The sequence below is a fragment of the Narcine bancroftii genome, chromosome 3 (assembly GCF_036971445.1).
Source record: "Narcine bancroftii isolate sNarBan1 chromosome 3, sNarBan1.hap1, whole genome shotgun sequence".
NCBI classification, from domain to species: Eukaryota; Metazoa; Chordata; class Chondrichthyes; order Torpediniformes; family Narcinidae; genus Narcine; species Narcine bancroftii.
This window is the reverse complement of record NC_091471.1, coordinates 47,299,672-47,325,699: the sequence shown is the minus strand read 5'-3', so window position 1 is coordinate 47,325,699 and position 26,028 is coordinate 47,299,672. Positions and strand designations below refer to the sequence as shown.

General features: G+C 37.7%; 1 protein-coding gene across 10 annotated transcripts in view; it reads left to right on the top strand.

Annotated features, from left to right (window-relative positions):
* Positions 1-26,028, top strand: part of atp8b1 (ATPase phospholipid transporting 8B1) — a 178,599-nt gene that overhangs the window by 102,688 nt on the left and 49,883 nt on the right. For 9 of the 10 annotated variants that reach the window (XM_069923989.1, XM_069923995.1, XM_069923988.1 and 6 more), the window contains 10 exons: positions 1,300-1,413; positions 2,949-3,047; positions 11,158-11,219; positions 18,133-18,205; positions 18,304-18,374; positions 19,612-19,694; positions 20,597-20,755; positions 21,713-21,801; positions 21,891-22,087; positions 25,342-25,550. In XM_069923989.1, the coding sequence (XP_069780090.1) occupies positions 1,300-1,413; positions 2,949-3,047; positions 11,158-11,219; positions 18,133-18,205; positions 18,304-18,374; positions 19,612-19,694; positions 20,597-20,755; positions 21,713-21,801; positions 21,891-22,087; positions 25,342-25,550 (1,156 nt within the window). The remainder of the gene's footprint in view (positions 1-1,299; positions 1,414-2,948; positions 3,048-11,157; positions 11,220-18,132; positions 18,206-18,303; positions 18,375-19,611; positions 19,695-20,596; positions 20,756-21,712; positions 21,802-21,890; positions 22,088-25,341; positions 25,551-26,028) is intronic. The other variant, XM_069923991.1, reaches the window with a different exon arrangement.

Below are 26,028 nucleotides of genomic sequence, written 5' to 3'. Positions count from 1 at the left end.
ACCAGAGAAGTTGTTATTGATCCCATCTGGCTGGAGGGTGTTGAGTGTTATACCTCCAATTTGTGGGAAGTCTCAGTCTGGCAATGCAAGAGACCATGGACAGACATGTCAGCAAGGGAATGGGATAGGGAATTGAAATGGGTTCTCAACAAAGCGATCTCCAGGTCTGCACCCATTCTCTCTGAAGTAGAGGATACCATAACGGGAGCACAGAGTTCAACAAAGCAATCTCCTGGTCTGTGCCTTGTCTTTCCGATGTAGAGGAGACCACCACAGGAGCACTGGCCTCAATAAAATTATCTCCCGGTCTGTGGCCAGCCTTTCTGATGCAGAGAAGACCACAATGGGAGCACCATTGCCCAGAAACGACGGCAATATATCTGTCTCCTATGGACACTGAAAGACCGTCTAAATTCCTCCAGCATTTCCTTGTGTTTTTACTCCATATTTACCATGCATAGATGTCGCTTGAAGACAATGTACAATGATTTTTGTGCACCCTGAAACATTAAACAATCTCAAGACTGGAAGTATCTCTACACTTTCCCTGATATTAGGGAGAAGAATTGTCATCTTATACTTAATTGTCAGGATTGTCATTTTGTACGTAACAGCACCCAATGGTCTGAATATGCCTGGGATTGTCTGATTTTAGAGGCCTAATGAAGGCATGGGACTGGTCAGTACTTGGATTGAACACCAGGTGCTGTAGGTTTCTGTAAGGGGAGCTGGACAAAGTGGCAATTCTCTGTCTGCCTTGCAGTAGACAAAAGTTAAAAGAATTTCATGCATGTTACATGACAATAATGGAACCGTTACCTTTCTTGCTAAAGTTTCAAAGCGTTCAAAACCACTGTAGCTCTTTTAAAGTGCACTTCTGTACAGCAGCAAACATGGTGAAGAATCTGTGCATATGAAGCTCTCAATTACAAGCAATGTGACAGTCTGCATTAAATTATGAAGATTAACATTAGCTCATAACCTTTTCTACTCTTTGGGCAAAATAATTCAATAGGGTCTTTAAGGTCCATCAAAGAAAACAGACAAGGTTGAATTCTCATTTGAGAATCAGCTTCTTTGAAAGCATTCCTCTGGCACTGTACTGGAATGTTGGTTGAGAACTTTCAGCTTTAATGCTCTGAAATGGGACTTGAAAGCACAACCTTCATGACTTCAGCCAAGACTGGCATTACTTATCCCTCAGCCACAGTTAATGTTAAACAGGACACAGTAAGCGCCAAAGTTTTTTGTATCTGTCTTCTGGCATGTAACGGTTGTTGATTTTTTTTTCCCTTCTAGGGGAATGCTATCCGGACATACAAATACAATTTTATCACCTTTTTGCCACAAAACCTGATGGAGCAATTTAAAAGGGCAGCCAATGCGTATTTTCTGGCTCTTCTCATTCTGCAAGTAGGTATTTAAAGCTCAAGAACAGCATTTAAATTTCCAGTATGAAAGCCAATGTGTGAAATGTTGTGACACCTTTCCGATCTCCAATGTGCAAAGGGGAAAAGATACCTTTTTAAGACATTTTAACGTTGATACCTGTTCAAATTGTACAATTTCAAGTCGAGATCCTTCTGAATATTTTTGGACTTTGTTGCTTCTGCTCTGCACTTAGCGAAAAACAAATATCTAATACAAATCCTGGAGTAAAGCTGGAAGGCCTGCTTATGGAATTAAATGATACTCATGACTATTTGACAGATCATTGTGGTTGGTATATTGAGTGATAAAAGGAAATTATTGTAAATAGCTACCACATCCATCAGAATCTGAAAGCAAAATGCACCTTTTGATTGGCGCTGATAAGACAGCATCACACTAAAACAGTACCTTGCTTTATACTTTACTCGTGGATGTGATTATATTTTGTGGATTTTTTTTGTTTGATTCCCAGTAACACCAGCTTCACTTTGAGCTTTCTAAAAGATTCCAACTGGTCTGGAGTTGGATGTGAAGTGAGGGAGATGGAATTTTTTTTTCTCTTTCTTATTTAACAGTAATTATGAAAAATAGTACTTTTTTTCTTTTTCAGTATTTTTCTTGGTTTCGTCAAGTAAATGTTACATAGGTACATGGTAATAAAATGAAGTATTAACATATCACATGTAATAATTAAAAATGGTAAGACCTATGTTACAATGAAAAGAAAAATAACCTTTTTTTTAAAAAAAAACACTTTACTCGTTTGGAGGCCTGCTGGCTATAAACATAAACAGACCCCTAACTAATTTAAACAAAAGGAAGGTAATCAATGGGGTTAAAAGAAGTCAAAAGTAAACTAACCTGACAAATTTTGAAAATAATTAAGAAAAAAGCCCCATAAAGAAACAAAGTTGAGATTAATTTCAGCAGCGGAGCGTCTAACCTTTTCCAAAGTCAGGCATGCCATCATATCAGACAACCATTGAGTATGAGTGGGAGGACATCATCTTTCCATCTCATTAATATGGCCCTTCTAGCGGTAAGGGAGACAAAGTCAACTACATGGGATTGTGAAGCAGTCAACATTAGACCTGTTGGCCCACTTATTCAAAGAAGAGCAAGAAAATGATTTGGAGTCAAAGAAATGTTAAGAATTAAAGATGAGGTATAAAATACAACTCTTTTTGAAACCAAATTACTTCAAGTTATTTTTGCAAGTGCAAAAATGTGGGGAAATGACTTGCAAACCAGCTTAACTTTAATGTGGGATTCAATATCTTTTTAAACAGGTTATTTTCTGCATTTTAATATTCAGATTTTACTTAGCAATGTAAAACTAAGCATAATAATTAATGAAACAAGTAATATTTCAAACTGATTTGGTTTGTGACACTGTTGACCTTGGAAGAGCTCGACCCAATTTTTAACTCGAGGGCAACTTAAAATTTTTAGGTAACCAAAATTTGAGAAATACTCATCCCAGTAAAATAATTGATTTCTTTTTTTCTGCCCTCTAGTCCATTCCACAGATCTCCACCTTGGCCTGGTACACTACACTTGTTCCTCTGTTAATTGTGTTGGGAATAACTGCTATCAAGGATCTGGTTGATGATATTGTAAGTCGGCATTTATTTTCCTGGGCCATCCACCTTTTTAAAATCTGCCAAGAACTTTGGACTTTTGGAGCAGAATTGCATGAAACTGTTGAAGGATGGGTCAGGAATTCACTTTGTATGAATAAGAGATTCCCTGTGAAACTTGCATCACCTGCTTATCAGAACCTAGTCTCATTGGTCCTTGAGCAAGAATCTCTTGTGTTTGACTACAAATCAGCTGAATACACAAAAATGCTTTGGGCAGGAACCTTCATCAAAGTATTTGGGAGGGGGGAGAAAGGATGCAGGCATTTAAATAAAAAGGTGAGGGTAGAAGAGGGAGAAAGGGGCAGGGGAGGGGCACAAGTTAACAGGTAAGAGGACACAGGTGAATGTGGCTGAGAGGGCAGAAAGGAAAAAAGCTGACAAGTGATGGGGTAGCTCTGTATGGAGAGGGAAGGGAGGGGTGGAAGGGAAGAAAAGAGAAGTATAGGGAAAGAAACTCCGGAGGAATTTAACAGAAACTAGAGAAATCTATGTTAATGCCATCTGGTTTGAGAGTGCCCAGATGGAATATTATGTTGTTTCTCCAATTTTCAGGTTCCCTCAGTTGAGCAGTGTACGAGGCCATGGATAGACCTGTTGGTGTGAGAATGGAGTGTGGAATTAAAATGCTTGGCTACTGGGAAGTCCATGTGTTTGCAGCAGACAGCAAAGGAGCTCAACAGAACCATCACCCTGTTTTCATAGAGTCTGTCCAATGGAGAGGAGGTCACATCAGAAGCATTGGATGCAGTAAATGATCCTTGCGTATTCACAGGTGAAGTATTGCTTCACTTGGCAGGACTGTTTGGAGCACCAAATGGTGGTGAGGTGGAGGTGTCAGCACAAGGATAGGTCTCAAGGGGACGATTACTGGGGAGGGATGAGATTGGTAAAGGAATCCCAGAGGGACTGGTCCCTGCAGAAAGCAAGGGGGTGGGGGGGAGAGGAAGATGTGTCTGGTGATGAGATCATGTTGTCGGTGGTGGAAATTGCAGAGGATGTTTGATGCAGAGTCTGGTTTTGGGGGTGGGAGGTAGATGAGGATAATGGCAATCCTTTCCTTGTTGCATCTCCAGGTGGAAGGGGCCACAGCAGATGTACAGGAAATAGGGGTGAGGGCTGAGATGATGGCAGTAGAGAGAATTTTTTTATTTTGTGAAGGAGGACATCTATGATGTCCTGCAATGGCAGACCTTATTCTGGGAGCAAATGCAATGGAGAAATTGAGAGCAAGGAATACAATCTTTCCAGAGAACAGTGTGAAGAAATGTAGTCAAGGTAAATATGAAAGTTCATGGGTTATAGAAAATATCTGTAAAGAGTTTGTCTCCTGAGATGGAGAGACTTAAAAAGTGGAGAGTGATGGACCAAGTGAATTTGAGGTTGGTTGGTATGAAAGTTGGCAGTAAAGTGGATAAAGTTGACTGGCTCATCAGGCTGTACCAATTGGTCATCAATGAGGCAGAGGAAAGTTGAGGAGCTGTGGCTGTGTATGTTTGTATGAATTTCTCCACCTATCCAACAGAAAGGTGGACATAGCTGGGATCCATGCAGGTACCGTACCATGGCTGCACGTTTGACTTGAAGAAAGTGAGATGAGCCAAAGGAGGTTATTAAAGGTGAGAACAAGTTCTGCTTGATGGAGGGTGACTGGTTGGCTCTGTTTTTTAAAAAAAAAAACAACAAATGAAGGGCCTTGAGACCTTCAGTGTGGGAGATGGAAGTCTATGGAGATTTGAAGTCTATGGAGATTTGAAGTCTATGGAGATTTGAAGTCTATGGAGATTTGAAGTCTATGGAGATTTGAAGTCTATGGAGATTTGAAGTCTATGGAGATTTGAAGTCTATGGAGATTTGAAGTCTATGGAGATTTGAAGTCTATGGAGATTTGAAGTCTATGGAGATTTGAAGTCTATGGAGATTTGAAGTCTATGGAGATTTGAAGTCTATGGAGATTTGAAGTCTATGGAGATTTGAAGTCTATGGAGATTTGAAGTCTATGGAGATTTGAAGTCTATGGAGATTTGAAGTCTATGGAGATTTGAAGTCTATGGAGATTTGAAGTCTATGGAGATTTGAAGTCTATGGAGATTTGAAGTCTATGGAGATTTGAAGTCTATGGAGATTTGAAGTCTATGGAGATTTGAAGTCTATGGAGATTTGAAGTCTATGGAGATTTGAAGTCTATGGAGATTTGAAGTCTATGGAGATTTGAAGTCTATGGAGATTTGAAGTCTATGGAGATTTGAAGTCTATGGAGATTTGAAGTCTATGGAGATTTGAAGTCTATGGAGATTTGAAGTCTATGGAGATTTGAAGTCTATGGAGATTTGAAGTCTATGGAGATTTGAAGTCTATGGAGATTTGAAGTCTATGGAGATTTGAAGTCTATGGAGATTTGAAGTCTATGGAGATTTGAAGTCTATGGAGATTTGAAGTCTATGGAGATTTGAAGTCTATGGAGATTTGAAGTCTATGGAGATTTGAAGTCTATGGAGATTTGAAGTCTATGGAGATTTGAAGTCTATGGAGATTTGAAGTCTATGGAGATTTGAAGTCTATGGAGATTTGAAGTCTATGGAGATTTGAAGTCTATGGAGATTTGAAGTCTATGGAGATTTGAAGTCTATGGAGATTTGAAGTCTATGGAGATTTGAAGTCTATGGAGATTTGAAGTCTATGGAGATTTGAAGTCTATGGAGATTTGAAGTCTATGGAGATTTGAAGTCTATGGAGATTTGAAGTCTATGGAGATTTGAAGTCTATGGAGATTTGAAGTCTATGGAGATTTGAAGTCTATGGAGATTTGAAGTCTATGGAGATTTGAAGTCTATGGAGATTTGAAGTCTATGGAGATTTGAAGTCTATGGAGATTTGAAGTCTATGGAGATTTGAAGTCTATGGAGATTTGAAGTCTATGGAGATTTGAAGTCTATGGAGATTTGAAGTCTATGGAGATTTGAAGTCTATGGAGATTTGAAGTCTATGGAGATTTGATGTCTATGGTGAAAATGAGGTGGTGGAGTCCAAGAAACTGGAAATTGTTGAAGTGATGGTGGGCATGTAATGTAGTGGGGAGGGATTGGATTGGGGGGACAAAATGAAGATGAGATGAACAGTTGGCATATTCTGTCATTTTTGGAGCACTTTAAATATCTTGTTTTTTCAAAAATGTGCATCAATGATTTATTCTGAGGCAAACTTGGAAATATTGGGACAGCAAAGTAAAAGTTTTGATCCAAGTTTGAAAGAGTGTGAAAGAAAGAGGTGGAATGACACAAGTTTAGACCATGTATTTGAGATTTTGGGGCCAAAGCAATGGCAGTGCAAGTAAAAGTTGTGAAGCACAAAGACGAGAATAAGAAGAACTCTAAGATTTTGTGGTGCCAGAGGAGCTTCATGAAAATCTTCGAAAATCGAAGTTCAGAATGTTAAACTTGAATACAGGACCGACAGCCCCAATAGGTCAATGACCAATTGAACAGAAGGATGAAAGGTATTTCATGTGAGTTAGACCAGAGGCAGTCGTGTTGTTAAGATGTGGATGTCTCGTGGAAGGAAAGAGGGGAAGGTTGGTTGAAACATGCCTCCACCTCCTCCTTGGGTAGCCCTTTGGATTAAAAGTTAACTTGTGTATTGTGCATTTCTGGTGGCTGGTGATGCCCATATTGAGGGAAATGGCATATAGAATACCTCCATTTCACATTTCCTTTTCAAAAAGCAAGGCAATAGTTTTGAGTACGGTCAAGGAATTGCACAGCGTACTTGCTGGATGCACTGCAGCATTGTGTGAGAGCTGCTTTGTTCAAGATCGAAAGAAGCTGCAGAAGGTATTGAATGCAGGTCTGAACATAACTACAAATTTCCCTCTGCTCCATGCACTCCATCTGCATCTCTGCTGCCTGGGAAAGGTAGCCAATAAAATAGGGCTAAAGAGAGTGAAAGCATGCACCAATAAGCTTGAGTACAGTTTCTTCCCTGCAGCCATCATGGCCAGGAATGAACACAAGAGTGTATCACGCTGCCCTTGATGCTAATTGATCTACCTTTTCATTGTAATCCCATACTCTGTACTCTTTGCATAGCTATGTGAACAGACTAGAGATAACCTCTCGTGTGTTCACAGAAGAACCCATCACACTGTATTAGGTATTTTGTAACAATTAAACTTGAGTATAATGCTGTATAGAGTTTAGTGATGACATGAGTCTGCTATGTTTTCAAGCTTTGGCACATTGATGCCAGTTTCCACGTGTCACCACTGGCTGTCAGCCACCGGTATCAATCTTCAAACCAAGGAACAATGTGTCTCATTACTGAGCCATGCATTTGCTTCACTGCAACCTCACACTGTGCTCATCTACACTCTTGAACTCTTCCAAAACAAAACAAAAAAAAAAACATGACTGGCAACAAATCATCAGTATGAATTCACTAAAGACACCACCATTGTTGGTTGAATAACCAGAAGTGATGAGTCAGCATGTAGGATGGAGATAGAAAACCTGGATGGGTGGTAGCAGAACAATAATCTTGTTCTCTCCATCATCAAGACCTGAAAGAGAGGCCAAGGGACCACGTGTCTGTGTGCAGTTATGGGAATCCAGTGGAGATGGTCAGTACCTTAAAGTTTCAGAGAGTTTTAATTCCAAAAGACATTTCCTGGAGCCAGCACATTGTGAAGAAGACACACCAGCACCTCTACTTGCTAAAGAGTCTGAAGAGATTTGGCATACCATTGGATAGTCAATCAAACTTCTACTTGTATATTGTGGCAAGAACCTTGACTGGTTGCAACACGGGCTGGTTTGGTAAAGTGCCCTGGAATGCAGAAAGCTGCAGAAGGTAGCAAACATAGTTGGGTCCATCACAGGCTCTAACCCCGATACATCGCAAATTTGGCATGCAAGCTTAAATTGGGCATTATATGCTTATCATGCAATAGTCCATACACAAATGCATTGCTTAACTCATAACCCATAAAAGTAACTGCATTGCAATGCATTGATAAGTCTTTTTTACTGAATGTGTGACTCTGCAAGGATTATTTAGTGCACACTGCTCCCCAAACTTGCATTCCAGCTTAAGCAATCACTATGCTGTAATTGTTCTGTGATTAGTTGGGGAGTGAGTGGGAAGAAAAAATTTTAAAACCACTGTTTTAATTGTACCTAATTGATTTGTTTTGTGCACGGTTTCATAATTCCGAAGGAAACGGGCCAATGACAATGTTTCTCAAGCAAAATATTTCAGTAACAATTGAGTCCAGAGCAATGATTCTCAACCTTCCCTTCCCACTCACATACCACCTTAAGCAATTCCTTACTAATCACAGAACATTTATGGCATAGATATTGCTTAAGGGGAATGTGTGTTTCGGGAGGGGGGGGGTGCAGTTTGTCTAGTGCATTGATCTTGTGCTTTCATTGTGTCTTCCTCTACTTTGAGGAGACTTGATGTAGACTGGGAGATCATTTCGTTGAGCACCTTCACTCTGTCCACTGCAATAACAGGGACCTCCCAATGACAACCACTTTAGTTCAACGTCACATTTCCACACACCAATATGTCTGTCCAGGCCTTGTGCATTGCAAACTGAAGCCACCCATAAATTGGAGGAACAACACTCTTCAACCAGAAGTCTTTAAAATTGACTTCTCCAGTTTTCATTTGGCCCCTCTCCTGTTTCTTTCTCTTGCTCAATCCCTCTGTCTCCTTTCCTCTAGCTCCCCACCCCTTCCCTCTATTCAGAGATCCAACCCTCTGCCCTCCCACCCATATCCACCAATGACTTTTCACCTGTTGGCCTGTCCACCTCCCCCCACCTCCAACCTTTTGTTCGGGTGCCTGACTGCTTTTTGCTCATACCTTGATGAAGGACTTGAGTCCAAAACATATGTTCCTCTTTACTTCCTCTAGATGCTGTTGACCTGCTGAGTTTCTTCAGCACATTTATATATTGCATCGTAATTATAATATTTGCAGGGAATAGAATGTTGGTTCATTTTTTTTAAATTTCCTGATAATTAATTGGAGTGTTAAACACTGTCATTGGCTATGCTCATTATCAATTATTGTCTGATACATTAGAGATGACAATTTGTCAAGGCATCGGTGTAAAGAGCAGTGTGTCATCAGCATGCAAGACTTGTATGGTTTCAAATCTGTGTCAGCCAACTATACATTATCTCATGATCCCAATGCATTGGTGCTAATTTTCTTGAACAGCAATATATATCAGATTTACACTGGCAAGAAGGAGGCAGTATTAGCGTGAAGAAAACAGCAGATGTCTGAATTCACAATGAAAGAAAAACTGGGTTTGAAAAAGATCCAAGTCACCAAAGATACTCAAGTTAAAGGCAGATGTTTTCATGTTATTCTGAAAACTTCTTATTCTGTGCTTCCAGAAGTGAATGGAGTTGGGGTCCATAGACGTGCTCTTGATCCCTGCCAGAGTCTCAAATTAAGATTTGTGAGCACCGTCTAACTGCCTGAAATCCAGTAAACTATACACCTGGTAATGAGCATCCAGAATTAAGCCTTAGCCCTGTGGTGCAGCAAGCAAACACAAAAACACAGAAGACTGTACTACAGGCCTTAATCCATTAAGTCTGTACCCCAGTTTCAGTTCTGATGGTTCCATGAGTGACTGGCCCAGGAGGGACTGGCTCAGGTGTATATCCAGGTTGGTTGATTGACAGTCGGCATCTTAGGTGGTCTTCCTGCAGGTACAGAGCTCGCCCCCTGCAGTAGGCTGGTGGTCGTATCACCACAAGCCCAACTCCACCTCTGGCTTGAGAGGTTGGTTTTGCCATTCATTGTTCCAAAAATATTGGGTCAAATGGTGACAGTCATTTTGTAGAAAACTTGACAGTTCTCTGTACTTCAACTGAATCCTAATCCTAAATATTTGATTTGATTTTTTTTTAATGGAAAAAGATGTTTGAAGCGATGGGTGAGATTTTTTTTAAATGCATTTTAGATTTGGATGTGGCTGAATTTAAGTAAGCTTGTTGGGAAGGGGAGAATGATGGAACCAGGCTTTTTGGCACTATGAAATGCAGGTTGCAGAGTCCAGTGAAGCAGATGTTTGAGGGTGGTGGTGGGAATTCAGCAAGGGCTGGTGGAGGGGGGTTGGGGGGAATAGAATGAGAGTTGGATGATCAGAAATGAATGACATGATGGACAAAATGATGGAGGTCATCCTCATGCAATGGACTTTAGGTTTGATAAGCTGATCGAGGCTCCCAAATACTTTAATTAATTAGCCTCATGATCAGTGCAATCTCTGGAAGAAGAAAAAAGCAGGAAAAAATGTTGGTTTTAATGTAAGTGTTTTGTTCGTTTGCAATTCTCATAATGTAATGAGTGGAGATTGGATTAAGGCAAGTAGGTGGAGGTGGGCAGTTGGCAGAGTTGAGGTTGGACACGGTTAAACAAATTTAGTTGGAAATTCATAAAATGGATTGAGATCATGGCTAAAGAAGTTTTTTCAAGAAATTAATAATTTGTCTAACAATTAAAACAATAATTTGTGGTTTTCAGATTAAAATGTTTTAATATCCCTCAAACTAAAAATGTTATTGGGCAATCATTGTAATTAAAAATGGTACTTGATCACCAAAATATTTGCCCTAATAATATGATATAAGAAGCAAAATCAACCATGACGTTTTTTCAATCACGAAAAGCAAACATGGTTCAAATGACCACATGAAAATGGATTTTGTACTTGTTCTTTGCTTCCCCCTCTAGTTTGATCCTGCATTCCATAAGGTGCATACTTCTCCTGAGCTCTGTTATTATGAGTTCTGTTAATATCATTGGGCACCCTAGGATGCATTTATCATTTATGTGGTAAGAAAATCTCCTCATGGACCAAGGGTGTCAGAGCCAGGTGAACTTCACTTCTGACATTGTTGAAGTACAATTAAGGCTGGGATTATTCTGGTTTCTTCGTTCCATTACCACAAGGAATTTACCAATTGAGTTACTAATCTACTACAAAATATTCTGTGGCATAATCCAGGGCTGCTACAATCTGCAGTGTACAATTTGGCTTACTTGTCTTTCACTTCTCTAGGCAAGGCATAAAATGGATAAAATGGTCAATAATCGGTTGTGTGAAGTCCTACAGGATGGCAGGTATTAAAGATTTCTAAATCTGGATATAACATTATATGTTGTTTTCATCAATTTGGGTATCAGTTGTAAATGATAAAATAATCTGAGAATGTTTGTGGATTTTTCAAAGCATTCTGAGAAACTTCACTGAGCTGTTGCAAGAAATCCTCTGATTCCTCATTGTTAATATCATGAGTTTAGTTCCATTGTTGAAGTATGAAGTTTTAAAATAATCATAATTAAAACTCAATGTTGCTGGGATGTAGACATTATAAGGAAAACTATTAATTGCCCAAATGCAACATGATTAGTGTAGCAGTTAATTGAAAGTTCTTGCAGCACTAGTGACTCTGGTTTGAATCTATCACCTTCTGCAAGGAATTTATCATTTCTCCCCATGTCCTGCATGGAGTTTCCTTGGATGCTCTGATTTCCTCCCTCCCTCCTAAACATTGGTAGGTTAATTGAATGTAATTGGTTTCAGTCACCATTATAGGCTTCTTCCATGCTATGTCGTTTAAAAACTAAAGGTAAAGGTTCCATTATTGTCACTTTTAGAATATAATATACATGAAATTATTTTCCTTTGTCTACCATAGGAGACATTCGCCTCTTTGTCCAGCACCCCTTACAGAATTAAGGCCCCAACAAGGAACAAACTCCTGATCACTGGTTTACAAAACCAATGCTCTAACCACCAAGCTATCAAAGCCTAATAATCTGAAAAGCTTACTTAGCCATTTTAGTCAGTAACTAAATTTGGGTTTCCTTTCTTTCAGTTGCATGTACTGTTTAACTTTATTTTTCTGATGAACTCTTGTGAATCAAAGATCTCTTGATCCAGTACACTGATACTGCAGTAACTCCTGTGCTTTGCTGCCCCCTGGTGCTGCAATGAAAAATGACAGCATTCCTCTTTTTAATAAGCATATACAGTATTTATTCATAACATAAGAATAATAAAAACTATGACACAAAAAGAATACAGTTTTTATATATTTTCTCCTCCCACCCACCCCCTCCCTCTCTAAAAAAAAAAGTAGGGAAAAAGAAAAGCCTGTGTAATAAAGTATCTTTTAATTAATTAATTGCAGTTTACATAATCTTAAAACATAACTAATTAGGGTGGGTTGGATGGTGGCATGGTGGAAACTGCAGGTAAAGTTGTAGCAATAAAATCCATGTAGGGTTTTCAAATCTTATCAAATTTTTCTGGTTGACTTCTTAAATTATACATTATTCTCTCTAATGTTATACAGTTTAATAATTCCGTTCTCCATCTATTCAACCCCACAATATCACCAGATTCCATGTTACAGCTATTGATTTCTTTGCTATTGCTACATTTCTTTTGATAAATATCTAACTTCAATTGGGAAATATTTCCGAATAAAAATACTCTGGGATCCTTCAAAATTTGCGTCTTCAAAACTCATCCCAATAAAATACTTGTATTCTTCCAAAACTTGTCTATCTTTTCACATTGATCAGAACAATTCAAATGAAGTGCATGCAATTTGAATGGAGTATAATATAATTGATGTAAAAAAAAAATTAAATTGTGCTATTTGATATTTAACATTAATTGTATTGGTTACACTTTCATAGCATAATTTTGAACATAATTCATCAAGAATCTGTATATTTAAATTTTTTCCCATCCGGATTTAGATTTAAATTAATCCTTTTTCTGAATAATAATTTGATATACATATTTGTAATAAATCTTTCAATAGACATTTTCTATTCAAATAGACTTTGTCCTGGTAATTTAGAATTCTTCCCTAACTTTCTTTTTAAATATGATTCAAGTTGATAATGAGAAAAAATAGTGTTATGTGGTATATTATACTTTCAATTGGTCAAAAGTTTTTTAAAAATCCCTTTTTTATTCCACAATTATACCAAACATTGAAATAACGATTATTAACCATAAAAAGAATCAAAGGATTTTGACTTGCTATCATTTTAACCAACTGATAATTCTAATTCCTCTTTCTACATGTTCTCCATTCCATAATTTGAGAATATACTTCAATATTGGTGTATCTGATTTTTCCTTTTAATAATCCCTCATGCCATTTATATAAAATATGTTCAGAATTACTTTCTCCTTTTTTACTCATTTCAATTTGCATCCTTGCTGTCTTTTCATCAGTCTGATAACAAAAAGACAAAAATCTAAGTTGAGATGCTTTAATTTTTTAATTAGACAGTCAAAGTCTCCCCGATCAAATTTCCATGTTAATTTTTCCAATGTCATCTGAGGCATTTTATCCTTCCAAATAAATCTTCTTACACTCTTATTTAAATCTTGAAAAAACATTATTGGTACAAAAACTGGTAAAGATTGAAAAAGGAAAGATATTCATCTTCACACAATTAATCCTTCCTCTTTAAAGAAATTGGCAAATCTTTCCATCTTATTAAATCCTGTTTAATTTTCCTCAATAAAGGTATGTTATACAATTTAAATAAATTATTTAATTTCTTATCAACATTAATTCCTAAATATTTAATTATGCCTTTCTGCCATTTAATTTTTTTCCTTTGTTTTGACTTGAACATAGTCTGTCTTGACCATTAGCATCACTACACTTTTGTAAAAACTTACCTTATAACCTGATATCAGCCCATACTCTGCCAATTAATCATTTACTTTTTTAAAACAAGTTTTCAGGGTTTGTACGATATAGTATTAGATCTGCAAAAAGACTAGTTTTGTGTTCTTATCATTTATCTAAAAGCCCTCAATCTCTAGCACTTCTAATCACCTTGGCTAAAGGTTCTATAGCAAATGCAAATAAAAAAGAGATAGTGGACATCCTTGTCTAGATGATGTTTCCAACAAAATATATTTTGATATTTATCTATTTTGAATCACTTTTTGCCTTTGGAGAATTATACAATTTATAAAATTTGTCAAAATTCCAAAACTCTTCAGTACTTTAAATAATTCCATTCTAATCTGTCAATTGCCTTTTCTGCATCTAAAGCTAAAGCTACTGATGGTATTTTTCTTTTCTAAACCATATCTATTAAATTTAAAAATCTAACGATATTATCCGCTGAGCTTCTATTTTTAGTTTAAAAAAAAAACCTGTTTGGTCCATATTAATCAATTTAGGTAAACATTTAGCTAATCTATTTGGACAAAAATTTATTATCAGTATACACTAGTGAAATTAGTCTATATGAAGATGGAAGCAAAGGGTCATTCCTTTTTTTTGTTATAACAGTTATTAACACAATTTTAAACAACTCTGGTAAGTCCCAAAGATCTTCCCTTTGATCTAACAACCCCATAAATAGCGGAATTAATAACTCTTTAAATTCTTTATAAAACTCCGGAGAGAAACCATCCTCCCCTGGAGCCTTATTGTTTGGTAAAGACATCAATATATCATACAATTTTGAATCTGTAAATTTGTTAATTTTGTCTTCTATATTTAACTGTGGTAAAATAATTTTGGACAAATATTCATCTATTTTATCTCCATCTTTCAAAGATTCAGATTTGTATAATTTCATAAAATTTCATGAACACATCATTAATATCTTCTGTTTTATAAGTAAGATGACCCGAGTCATCTTTTACAGCTACTATTATTCTCAATACTTGTTCAATCTTTAATTGCCAGGCTAAAACTTCATGCTCTATCTCCCAATTTGTAATATTTTTGTTGGGTTCATCTTGTATCCCTCTCTACTCTATATGTTTGTATTGTATTAAGCTTCAATTTCTTTAAATCCAACATTTTCCTTTGTTCATCATTCCCTCAATTTTGCAATTCTTTTTCCATCTTTATTATTTCTTTTTCCAAAGAATTAACTTCAGACACGTATTCTTTTTTAACCTTAGGCATATAACTTATTATTTGTCCTCTTAAATAAGCCTTCAAAGAATCCCATACCACAAACTTATTAGTTACAGAATGTTCATTCAGGTCCATAAAATTTTTTTAGCTGTTGCCTTATAAATTCGCAAAAATCTTTCCTTTTCAGCAATGCTGCATTAAACCTCCATCTATAACCTATATTTTACTCCTCTTCCAGTAAAACTGACATAACTAAAGGTGAATGGTCAGACAATATCCTCACCTGATATTCAATACTATGAACTCTTGTCTGGAGTTGAGATGTGATTTATTTAAAAAAAACATATCTATACAGGGATATGTCTTATGCCTATAAGAATAAAATGAATAATCTCTAATATCAGGATGCATTTTCCTTAAACTATCAACAAGTTTAATTTCATAAAATTTTTCACATCCTTTGTCACCTTATTTTTAACCATAATTCCTTCTGATCTATCTAACTTGGAAACAAGGGTAAAATTAAAGTCTCCTCCCATAAATATTTTCCATTTTGCATTAGCTAACTGCATAAAAACATCTTGTATAAATTTTCCATCATCTACTTTCAGTGCATATATGTTCATCAATGCCCAATATTCAGAATGTATTTTATCATCACATACTTCCCCACTTTATCACTCATTACATCCAATATTTCAATTGCTGAACTTTCACTTATTAATATCGCTACTCCTCTAGCTTTAGAATTAAATGAAGAAGAGAATGCCTCTCCTACCCAATCTCTCTTTAATTTCATATGTTCTATTTCTGTTAAATGAGTTTCTTGTATAAAAGCCATATCTACTTTATTTTTTTTCAAACAATTCAATAACCTTTTTCAGATTCTGAATTGCATTAATACTAATAAATGACAATTTCCCTGCCATTAGACATCAAAATTAAAACCTGTATCCATCCAGCGTTCCCCTCCATCTCCCCATCCAACCCTCCCTATATAATATCTTACATCTAGAAACAGGCCAGGCTAAGAACCAAAAAAGAAAAGTTGAGGGAAGAAAAAAAGATAAGGAAAACCCTATAGGCACGTGATGTTAAAGCATCTCTATTACCCTGATCAGTACAGGATGCAAAACCAGTTGCATTAGTGCCCATGATAGTGTAGTGGTCAGCATCACATTTCCCCACTAACTCACTCGAAACATCATACCATCGCTTAATATAAGCTTATCAATAGACCTTTTAATCCATTAATCTTATCCAGTTAAACCTTCCCTCCCCTTTAAACTCTCTCGAAATTCTATGTATTTTCAGTTACAGCAAAACCTCTGTTATATAATGAATTCAAGTATCCACAACCAGGCTATGAATCGGCATATACCTCTGCTTCATTAGGCTCAGTGAAAAATCTATTCCTCCATCCTGGGACAAATACTTTCAAAACAACAGGTTATCTCAAAACAAAGGCATAGCCTTTTTTCCACAATACATCTTTAACCGGATTAAACTCCTTTCTCTTCCAACAAATCAAAACTTATATCTGGATAAAAGAAAATCTTATTTCCATTATAAATTGAAGGTGATTGTCTGTCGTTTGCTTGTTTCGCTGCTAGCTCCAATATCTTCTCTCTCACTTCATATCGAAGGAATCTGACAGGTATTGGACGGGACCTTTGGTCAGGCTGAGGTTTAGGTCTCAATGCCCAAGGGCTTGTTCTATCTCTAAATCATCTTGAAATGCAATTTGGCCCAAAGAGTCCGGTATCCATTGTTGAAGATTTTTTTTAAAGTCTTGACCCTCATCCCCTTCTTTAAGTTCCACAATCTTGATATTATTTCCATCTACTGAAATTTTCCAAATGTCTATCTTTTTGCATTAACTGGTCATGCTTAGCAGCTGTTTCTGCTCGTGCTTTTTTCATTTGATCTTTAATATTTGGAATCTCAAACTCATTCCCTTTAATTTTTCCATCCATTATTTCAAATCTAGTGTCCATCTTGTCACCATTCTTCCTTAGTTGATCAGTTAACACTTCCATGGATTGTTGAAAAATAAATCAAGCATTTGCTTTAATTCACCAGAAGATTTTAAAAAAAGCTTCTGCACCTTTTTCTACTTTTTTTCTTGATTGTAGGTCATTCTTGTTCTTTCCTTTTGCTTTTCCAGGTCTTCTTGATCACTGGAGCAGTGGGTGTCTGGAATTTTTTTAAAATTTCTGGTTATTTTTGTGCTCTGTGCATGTGCGAGGATTCATGCATGTGCAGAGTCATTTCTTCACCCAATGTCGACGGCCATTGTCGGAGGAGACCCTGTGCAGCAGTGTCCAAGGTCTCCCCAGCTTCTGGCCTCTCTCCTTTGGATACTACCTTACGGACAGCTCCAGGATCGTTTCTTAAGATGATCCTCTCTTCCTTGATCCTTGCTCGGTTTCTTGTACAGCAGTAAGGCCTTTATCCTTCTTTGGTGGCATTGTTGATGTCTTCTTTGCATCTTCAGATTGTTCGTTCTTATATTTTCTCTAACTTATATAGCCTTTTTTGTCACTTCTCAACTTTTTCGAGGAGAGCAAGGATTATCAGTCTAACCCCACGTCATCACGTGACGTGCCCCCCCCACCCCGACAGCATTCCTCTTGTGTTATCCCTCCAACAAGTACATCAAAGCTATGGAAAGTATTGTTGATTACATTTTCAAACAAATAATAGCCATAATCTGAAAACTCCAGTCAGTACTTATTTTTTTAAAACTTCAGTAACTCGTGTACAAAACATTGACCCAGTGAAATTTGTGTTCACTGCCCAAGAAAATTCTTTAAAATTGTACAGCAGTTGCTCAGGAAAATCTGTCCTGCAGCACGTGTCCATTTTCTGATGGACAATGGACCACCTGGAAAAAAAACCAAGCGAAACAGTGGAGCAGAATTGCAGCTGTGCTGCTAACAATTGTCATCAGGGGAAGCCAACAGAAATACATTATATTAAATTATATTAAATACATTAACAATTGTCATCAGGGGAAGCCAACAGAAATATATTACCTGTGAAATAAGCTTATGATTTCAGTCTTTGCTGGTTTTCTGGGTTATCATTAAAATGGATGATTCTAACACGTTTAGGTTTAAACAATCAAAATGGAGGAACATCAAAGTTGGAGATATTGTACGGTTGAAGAAGGATGATTTTATTCCAGTAAGTTTCATTCTTATAAAAGGATATATTTAGAAATTCCTCAATTTTGTTAAGATTTGTATATCATGTATATGTAAATATATTTCCAATTTATTTAGGCTGATATATTACTGCTGTCCAGTTCAGAGCCCAACAGTTTGTGCTATGTGGAAACTGCTGAACTTGATGGGTAAGGATGTTTGCTTGGAATGAGACTTGAAGTGAGACTCTTTATCATTGCGCATGCTATCATGTACTTGGTTACTTCATCAGCGCATTCCTGGTGGTATTAGTTCTGCTAGTCAAGAAGCCAAGAGAATTCCCATCTTTTAATGGAGTCTTGACTGTTCTCTTGAACCAAAAATAAATTGTACTGTGTTTTATTTGCAATGACTGTTGGTATTATTCTCGGAGTCCTTTTGGAGTATGCCATCAAGTTTAGATGTTTCACACATTTCCAAGTAACCATAAATTTCCCCTTTAATCACATTTGACTGCCTTGAAATTAAGAACCAAGTAGGTACTGGATGACACACAAGCCAAACCTGATGATTGCCACAATTATATTAATTTACACCAGTGATTCTCAAACTTTTTCTTTCCACTCACATACCACTTTAAGTATTCCCTATGCCATAGGTGCTCTGTTAATTAGTAAGGGATTGCTTAAGGTGGTATTTGAGTGGGAAGAGAAGGTTAAGAATCACTGCTCTAGACTCCATTGTTACTGAAATATTTTGTGTGAGGAAAAATTGTCCTTGGCCCATTTCCTTTGGAGTTATGAAACCATGCACATAATGAGTCAATGAGGTACAATTAAAACGGTAGTTTTCAAACTTTTGCTTTCCACCCACATACTACCTTAAGCAATCCCTTACTAATCACAGAGGGATTACTTAAAGTGGTATGTGAGTGGAACGAAAAAGGTTGAGAACCTCTGTTCTGCACAATACAGAGGTAAATCACAAAATTCGGTAGACACAGTGGCTGAAGTACAAAAAAACACAAAATGCTGGAAAAGCTCAGCAGGTCAAACGGTGTCCTTTATGTCACGAGGGTAAATATCCATAACTTTGTGGGGGGAGGGGGGGAGAGAAGGAGTGCGACTACAGTGTGTGACTCCCATTCCACCTAGTGCACTGAATGGCAGCTGACACGATGATTTGGTTATTTTTATTTTGGAGAAAAGATGCAACTTGTCTCCGTTGAATGCAATATTGCGTTTCTTTGATACAGATTATTATTTATTATTGCACTCCAAAAGGAAGGGTGTTGTCTCTGTTGACATGGGGTTTATAATGGCAATGGCATGTTAATCGAAATTTTCAATTTGATAACCTGAATTAACCTTGCAAAGTAGGAAACTGAAACAAGATTGAAATCTTTTCCATTGTTGCATATTGTTCATGGATCTCGATTGCTTTCAGTGAAACCAATCTGAAGTTTAAAATGTCATTGGAAGTTACAGACAGATTGCTTAAGAAAGAAAATGAACTGGAAGTTTTTGATGGTGAGTTTTTGATTCCATTGTTCACCATGCTCTTCATAGTTTTTTAATATTTTAATTCCATTCAAATATATTTCAAAATACAGATGTAATATATTAAGTATCAAATAAGCACCCCTCCCCCACTCTCCTACAATCTCAAGAAAAGATGAAGGAAAGTACATAGTTAAGTGTTAGAAGAGAAGAAAAGAAAGGAAGAAAGAAAAGAATGAGAATGGACTGATGAAAGTGTTAAGTCCCATCTGGTCTAAAATTCACATCTATTTCATTGTTAATGGGGTTCCACGCAGGTCTTAAAGAGCTAAGAACAATTAGAAATCTTAAATTAAAAATTTAATCCCATTTTTTTGTACGTACAGGTACAAAATTTGTTAAATTATATTATTTTTTCCTGAAAGATGATTTTCATCTTTTAAAAAGCAGGGTCACTTTCAAGAAATCAGTTTGTAGTCATCTACCTTGATCCTGTGGCACCGGTACCGGAAGGAAGAATCCTTTCTATTGACCACACTTGGAGCTGCCTGCAGTTTGCACCATTTCGAGTGCAGACATCCAGCTCTTTCATTCTGAGTAGTGTCAGAGCTGCAGACAAACTGAACAATCCTCACTGAGTCACAGACCAAAAGATTTCAAAGGGGATTTGGAAAGCAAATGTTAATAGCAAACATAAGATTTCAAATGGCATGTGAATTGAGCTGCTCTCATGTTTTGACAGCAAGTTGGGTGAGCTCTCAGCAATGTTGTTGCTGGATATAGGCTCTTTTTCTGATTACTGGGATGTACCTTTAAAGTTACTGTTTAAACCATTCCAAATTTAGTTCCTTCCCTCAGTGGTGTCGTGCACAAATTTTGGTTGATGGATGGGCCTTTTTGGACTAAAAGTTAAACAATTATTTTTACTGAAGGTTTAATTCAATGTGAAGAACCAAACAATCGTCTGGACAAGTTTGCAGGCACTCTTTACTGGAGAAACCAAAGTTACCCTCTGGATGCAAACTCAATCCTACTACGTGGCTGCACAGTCCGTAACACAGAAACAACCCATGGAATTGTAATATTTGCAGGTATTTTTTTATTTTGCTGTTCTCAGCTGCTGTCGTTACATTTGATTGCGTGCAAGCATAAGGGATACAGTCTGCTTCAATACCTTCCTTTCATATTGTAATGTTTCTTTAGTACCTGAAATATAGGATAGGAAATCAAGAAAGTTTTGCCAGAATTTGAACAATAGTTGAGCCACAACTTCTATGTGTATTGTTCTGGTCAGTAAAAATATGATTACACTGGAGAGGATGAAAAGAACTTTCTTGCTCTCATCAAACATTCTTAACTTCAACAAATTTTACAAATGTGTACAGTGAGGATGGTGCTAAGATTGAAAAGTGTAGCTCTTGAGGGAAAGATTAGATAAGCTGGAGCTGCTCTGAGGAATGAGTTGGCTGGGGAGATTTAAATGAGTTGTGTGAAATGGATGGAACAAGATAGTTATTTGGGAAGATGCAATTCCTTTTTGCTAAATGGTCAGAAACCTAGTGGCGTGGGGGAGTCATCGACATCAACTATGTAATTGAAGGGTTGGGATGAAATGAGATGGTGGAGGTCCAAACTTCCTGAAAGAGAAAGATTCTCAGCATGTTTAAACAATGATTGACATAGGCATGGATTTAAGACTGGAATGTGGGCTTAATTTGAATAGCTAATTTATTCAAAATTGTCAAATGGCTACCACTTGTAGTGTAAATTTGTGTTTAGCCATGTGTTCTGTGTGTCTTTGATATTTCTAAACAATGTCACATAAATGTTCTGTCGCTGAAGTTGGTCAAGAGACTGAATTGATTAGATTAAATTTTTGATTACAAATTATTTAATTGCTCTTCTTTCAATTTGGATATGTTATAAAAAATATTGGATATTTTAAAAATCCAATAATATTTTTAGGTTCAGGTTTTCTCATTCTGTTCACGAGCATCCTAGCAAGTATAAATCGATAACCTTGGTGCACATTGTATAATGTCTTACAGGGGCTGACACCAAAATCATGAGGAATGGTGGAAAAACTAACTTCAAGAGGACCAAAATTGACCAACTGATGAATTATATGGTTTACATGGTAAAACAAAATGCATTTTATTCTGTTGGTCTGAAGTATCTTGTTTTTCTGGAATGAGTGACCTATGCGGCAGTTCAATTGTCTTCCAGATCTTTGTGTTGCTCATTCTTTCATCGACTGGTCTTGCCATTGGGCATACATTCTGGCAAAGTGAGATTGGCAATTTCAGCCGCTCATGGTACCTCGATGATGGGAAAGAGGAATCTCCCACGTACAGAGGTTTCATCAACTTTTGGGGTTATATCATTGTTATGAATACCATGGTCCCCATTTCACTTTATGTCAGGTAAGTACCTCTCATTCTTCTGTTGGAATTGTAAGTCTCCATAAGAGGAAATCGATCCTGAATCAGGGTGAGGTAAACAAGAAGTCTGCAGATGCTACCCCAAGATCTATCATCATGCCAACAGAAAATGCTGGAAACACAGCAAGTCAGCAAAATAAAATCTGCTGGAGGAAATCGATGGGTCCAGAGGATGAGTAGGAGAGAAGGAATGGTCAGTGATTCAGGTTGGAACCTTTCATCAAGACCATCCTGACATCTTGAAGATTTCTTGGGCTGGCATGGTTGGCATAGCAGTTAGCACAACCTATTTCCAGCGCCAGTGATTGGAACCGGGACTTGTATCCTGTGCTGTCTGGAAGGAGCTTGTATATTCTTCCTGTGTCTGTGGGTTTTCCCCGGAGGCTCCAGTTTTCTTCCAACATTCAAAACATACCAGGGGTTGATTGGATGTAAATTGGGTGGCACCAATTCATGGCCTGTTATCTTGCTCTATGTCTAAATTTTAAATTCTGATCCAAAATGTTGACTATTCTTTTTCTTTAATTGATGCTACTCAACCTATTGAGTTCCTTCAGAAGATTGTTTGTGCTTCAGATTACCAGAATATTCAGAATCCTGTGTGTTTCAACAAATTGGGCTATATTTGTGGAAGAAAAAGGAATTCTGACAGAGGTTTCAGACTGGTCATGTTAAGTTTTTTTTTTTAAATCTCTTGATCACCTAATGTTTCCATCAATTTCCATCAATTAAGGGGCAGAGGTTTAGAGGTAACATGAGGGGGAACTTCTTTACTCAGGGAGTGGTAGCCGTGTGGAATGATCTTCCGGGAGAAATAGTGGCGGCGGAGTCAATTGTATTATTTAAGAAAAGGTTGGACAGGTATATGGATGAGAAGAAGATGGAGGGTTATGGGCATTGTGCAGGGAGGTGGGACTAGAAAGGGGTGTTTGGTTCGGTGCAGACTAGAAGGGCCTAATGGCCTGTTTCTGTGCTGTAATTGTTATGTTACTTTATATTTCTAGCCTTAGCATTTTTTATTTTCATCTAATATATTTAATAAATTGGTGCTTCCTTTGTCTTTTCTGATGTTGTGAGAAGGTATTTTGCTCTTCCTGGTTACACTTATAAACAGCTTCTCTCAGTAGTCCCTTGAAGCTTGCTGAAACCTTCATGACCTTTTGTCCTTCCATACGAATTTGCAATTGATCAGCCCTCCACATTCCATTTGCCATAACTTGAAATCATCCAAATATCCCACATTTATGTTCTAACTCAAACCAAATTTCATTCACCCGTCATCTTTATGTGCGTTAACAGTCTTTGATTTTTCTATTTAAACAAGACTCGATTTTAAAAAGCATTTTTATTTTGAAAACTCTTCAGAGTCTCACCTCACCTATCCTCTCATCTCAAATATTCTTCAACCCTACAACCCCCTTTACATTTTCCTCTAACTCTGATCTAGTGATCATTCTTAAATTTACAAGCTTCAGTGTAGCAGTTAGTGTAATGCAGGGGCGAGGGAGGCCTCATGGATGGATGAGGGGGACCTCATGGATGCATTTCAAATGTTGAAAGGCCTTGTCTGGGTAGATGTAGTAAATTTGTTTACCTTGGTGAGGCGTCTAGGACACGAATTCAGGATTGAAGGGTGCCCATTTAAAACAGTGATGAGGAGGAATTTCTTGACCTGGTGTGGTGAAACTTTGGAATTTGCTACCACGGGCGGCTGTGGAGGCCAAGCCGATGTGTGCATTTAAGGCAGAGATTTATGGCTATCTGAATAGTAAAGGTATCAAGTTATGGGGAAAAAGCAGAGGAATGGCTCTGTGTGGGAGAATGAATCAGCTCATGGTGGAAAGTCAGAGTGAACTCGACAGGCCAAATAGCCTACTTCTGCTACTACGGACTTATGATAATTACAGTGCCAGTGACCTGTGTTCGAATCTGCCGCTGTCTGGAAGTAACATAGAACATTACAGCATAGTACAGACTCTTCAGCCTCTTATACCAAAAAAAATCCCCCGTACCTCTATTTTTCTTTCATTCCAAGTCTTTTAAATGCACCAAATTGTTCCAGCCTCCACCATTATCCCGGGCAAGGCATTCCAGGCACCCACAGCTCTCTTTTAAAAAAAAACAAAAACAAAACTTGCCTCTATGTCTCCACTAAACCTTCCTCGCTGCACTTTGAACATATGTCCTCTGATGTTTGCTACACCAGTCCTGGGGAAAAAGGTGCTGGCTGTTCACCCTATTGATGCCGCTCAGAATCCTATAGACCTCCCAAGTTGCCTCTCATCTTCTTTCACTCCAAAGAAAAAAGCCCTAACTCTGCTAACCTTGTCTAATAAAACATATTTTCAAATCCAGGCAACGTCCTGGTAAAAACTCATCTGCATCTTCTCCATACCTTCCACATCCTTCCTGTAATGAGGTGACCTGAACGCAACACAATATTTAAATGTGGTCTCACCAGAGATTATAAATAACTAAGATAAAGATGTAGTGACATTGCCAGACAACTCCTGAACTCAGTCCTTTTGACGAATGAATCCTGGCATACCATAGACATTCTTAACTATCCTATTAACCTGTGTGGTAATCTTGAGAGATCTATGGATTTGGAACATTAACCATATACTCTGCCTTCAAGTTTGACCTTCCAAAATGCATCACCTCACATTTATCCAGATTGAACTCCATCAGCCGCTTTTCCACAGAACCCGGCATCCAGTCTATATCCTGTGGTAACCTGCGACAACCTTCAACACTATCCACAACTCCTCCAACCTTCGTCTCACCAACAATCTTAATGACCCATCTCTCTACATCTTTGTCCAAGTTATTTCTGAAAATCACAAATAGCAAGGGTCCTAGACAGAACTCCTCGAGTCACAGACATCCAGGCAGAATGCCTTCTGTCCACAAATACTCTCTGCTTTCTACAGCCAAGGTTCCATGGATCCCATGCCTCATGACTTTATGAATGGGTCTCTCAATGTGGTCCAAATCAAATGCCTTACTAAAATCCATATGCACCACCCTACCATCATCAATTTCTTTGGTGGCAATATTTAGGGGTAATTAGTGGTTCCTTGATCAGAAAATTACCAAACAAAAACTATTTCATGGGGGGGGGGGGGAAATCCCTTGTTTATGAGGTGATAATTGGCAAATGGGTTCATTTGCTGCCTCTGCTCTTTGTGAATAAATATTTATTATAACATTCGATCCAATCTTTCCTCCCTCAGTGTTGAAGTGATTCGCATGGGTCAAAGCTATTTAATAAACTGGGATCTGCAGATGTACTATGCAGAAAAGGATACGGCAGCCAAAGCCCGCACAACCACATTGACTGAGCAACTTGGACAGATAGAATACATCTTCTCAGATAAGACGGGAACTCTTACACAGAACATTATGGCATTTAAGAAGTGCAGCATCAATGGCAAAACTTATGGTATGTTTTATTCTGTGCTCATGTTGTACATTCCTATCTCCCATCTTAACCTTACTCTTCCCAACTTGGTGTTGTCCTTCAAATATTGCCTTCCACATGCAATACTGCTCCGCAAACTCTAAAGGAATCTCAAATAATATGATCTGACGCTGTCCATATAACAATTGTTCAACCTTGTTCTACACTTGCTCACCATTGTTGTTCGGGTAGCATCAGTTATTTTTATCTATTTATTTATATATATATATTTCTTCTTTGGCTTGGCTTCACGGACGAAGATTTATGGAGGGTTAAATGTCCACGTCAGCTGCAGGCTCGTTTGTGGCTGACAGGTCCGATGCGGGACAGGCAGACGCGGTTGCAGGGGAAAATTGGTTGGTTGGGGTTGGGTGTTGGGTTTTTCCTCCTTTGTCAGGAGGTTGCTGCCTGCCGAACTGTGAGGCACCAAGATGCACGGTTTGAGGCGATATCAGCCCAC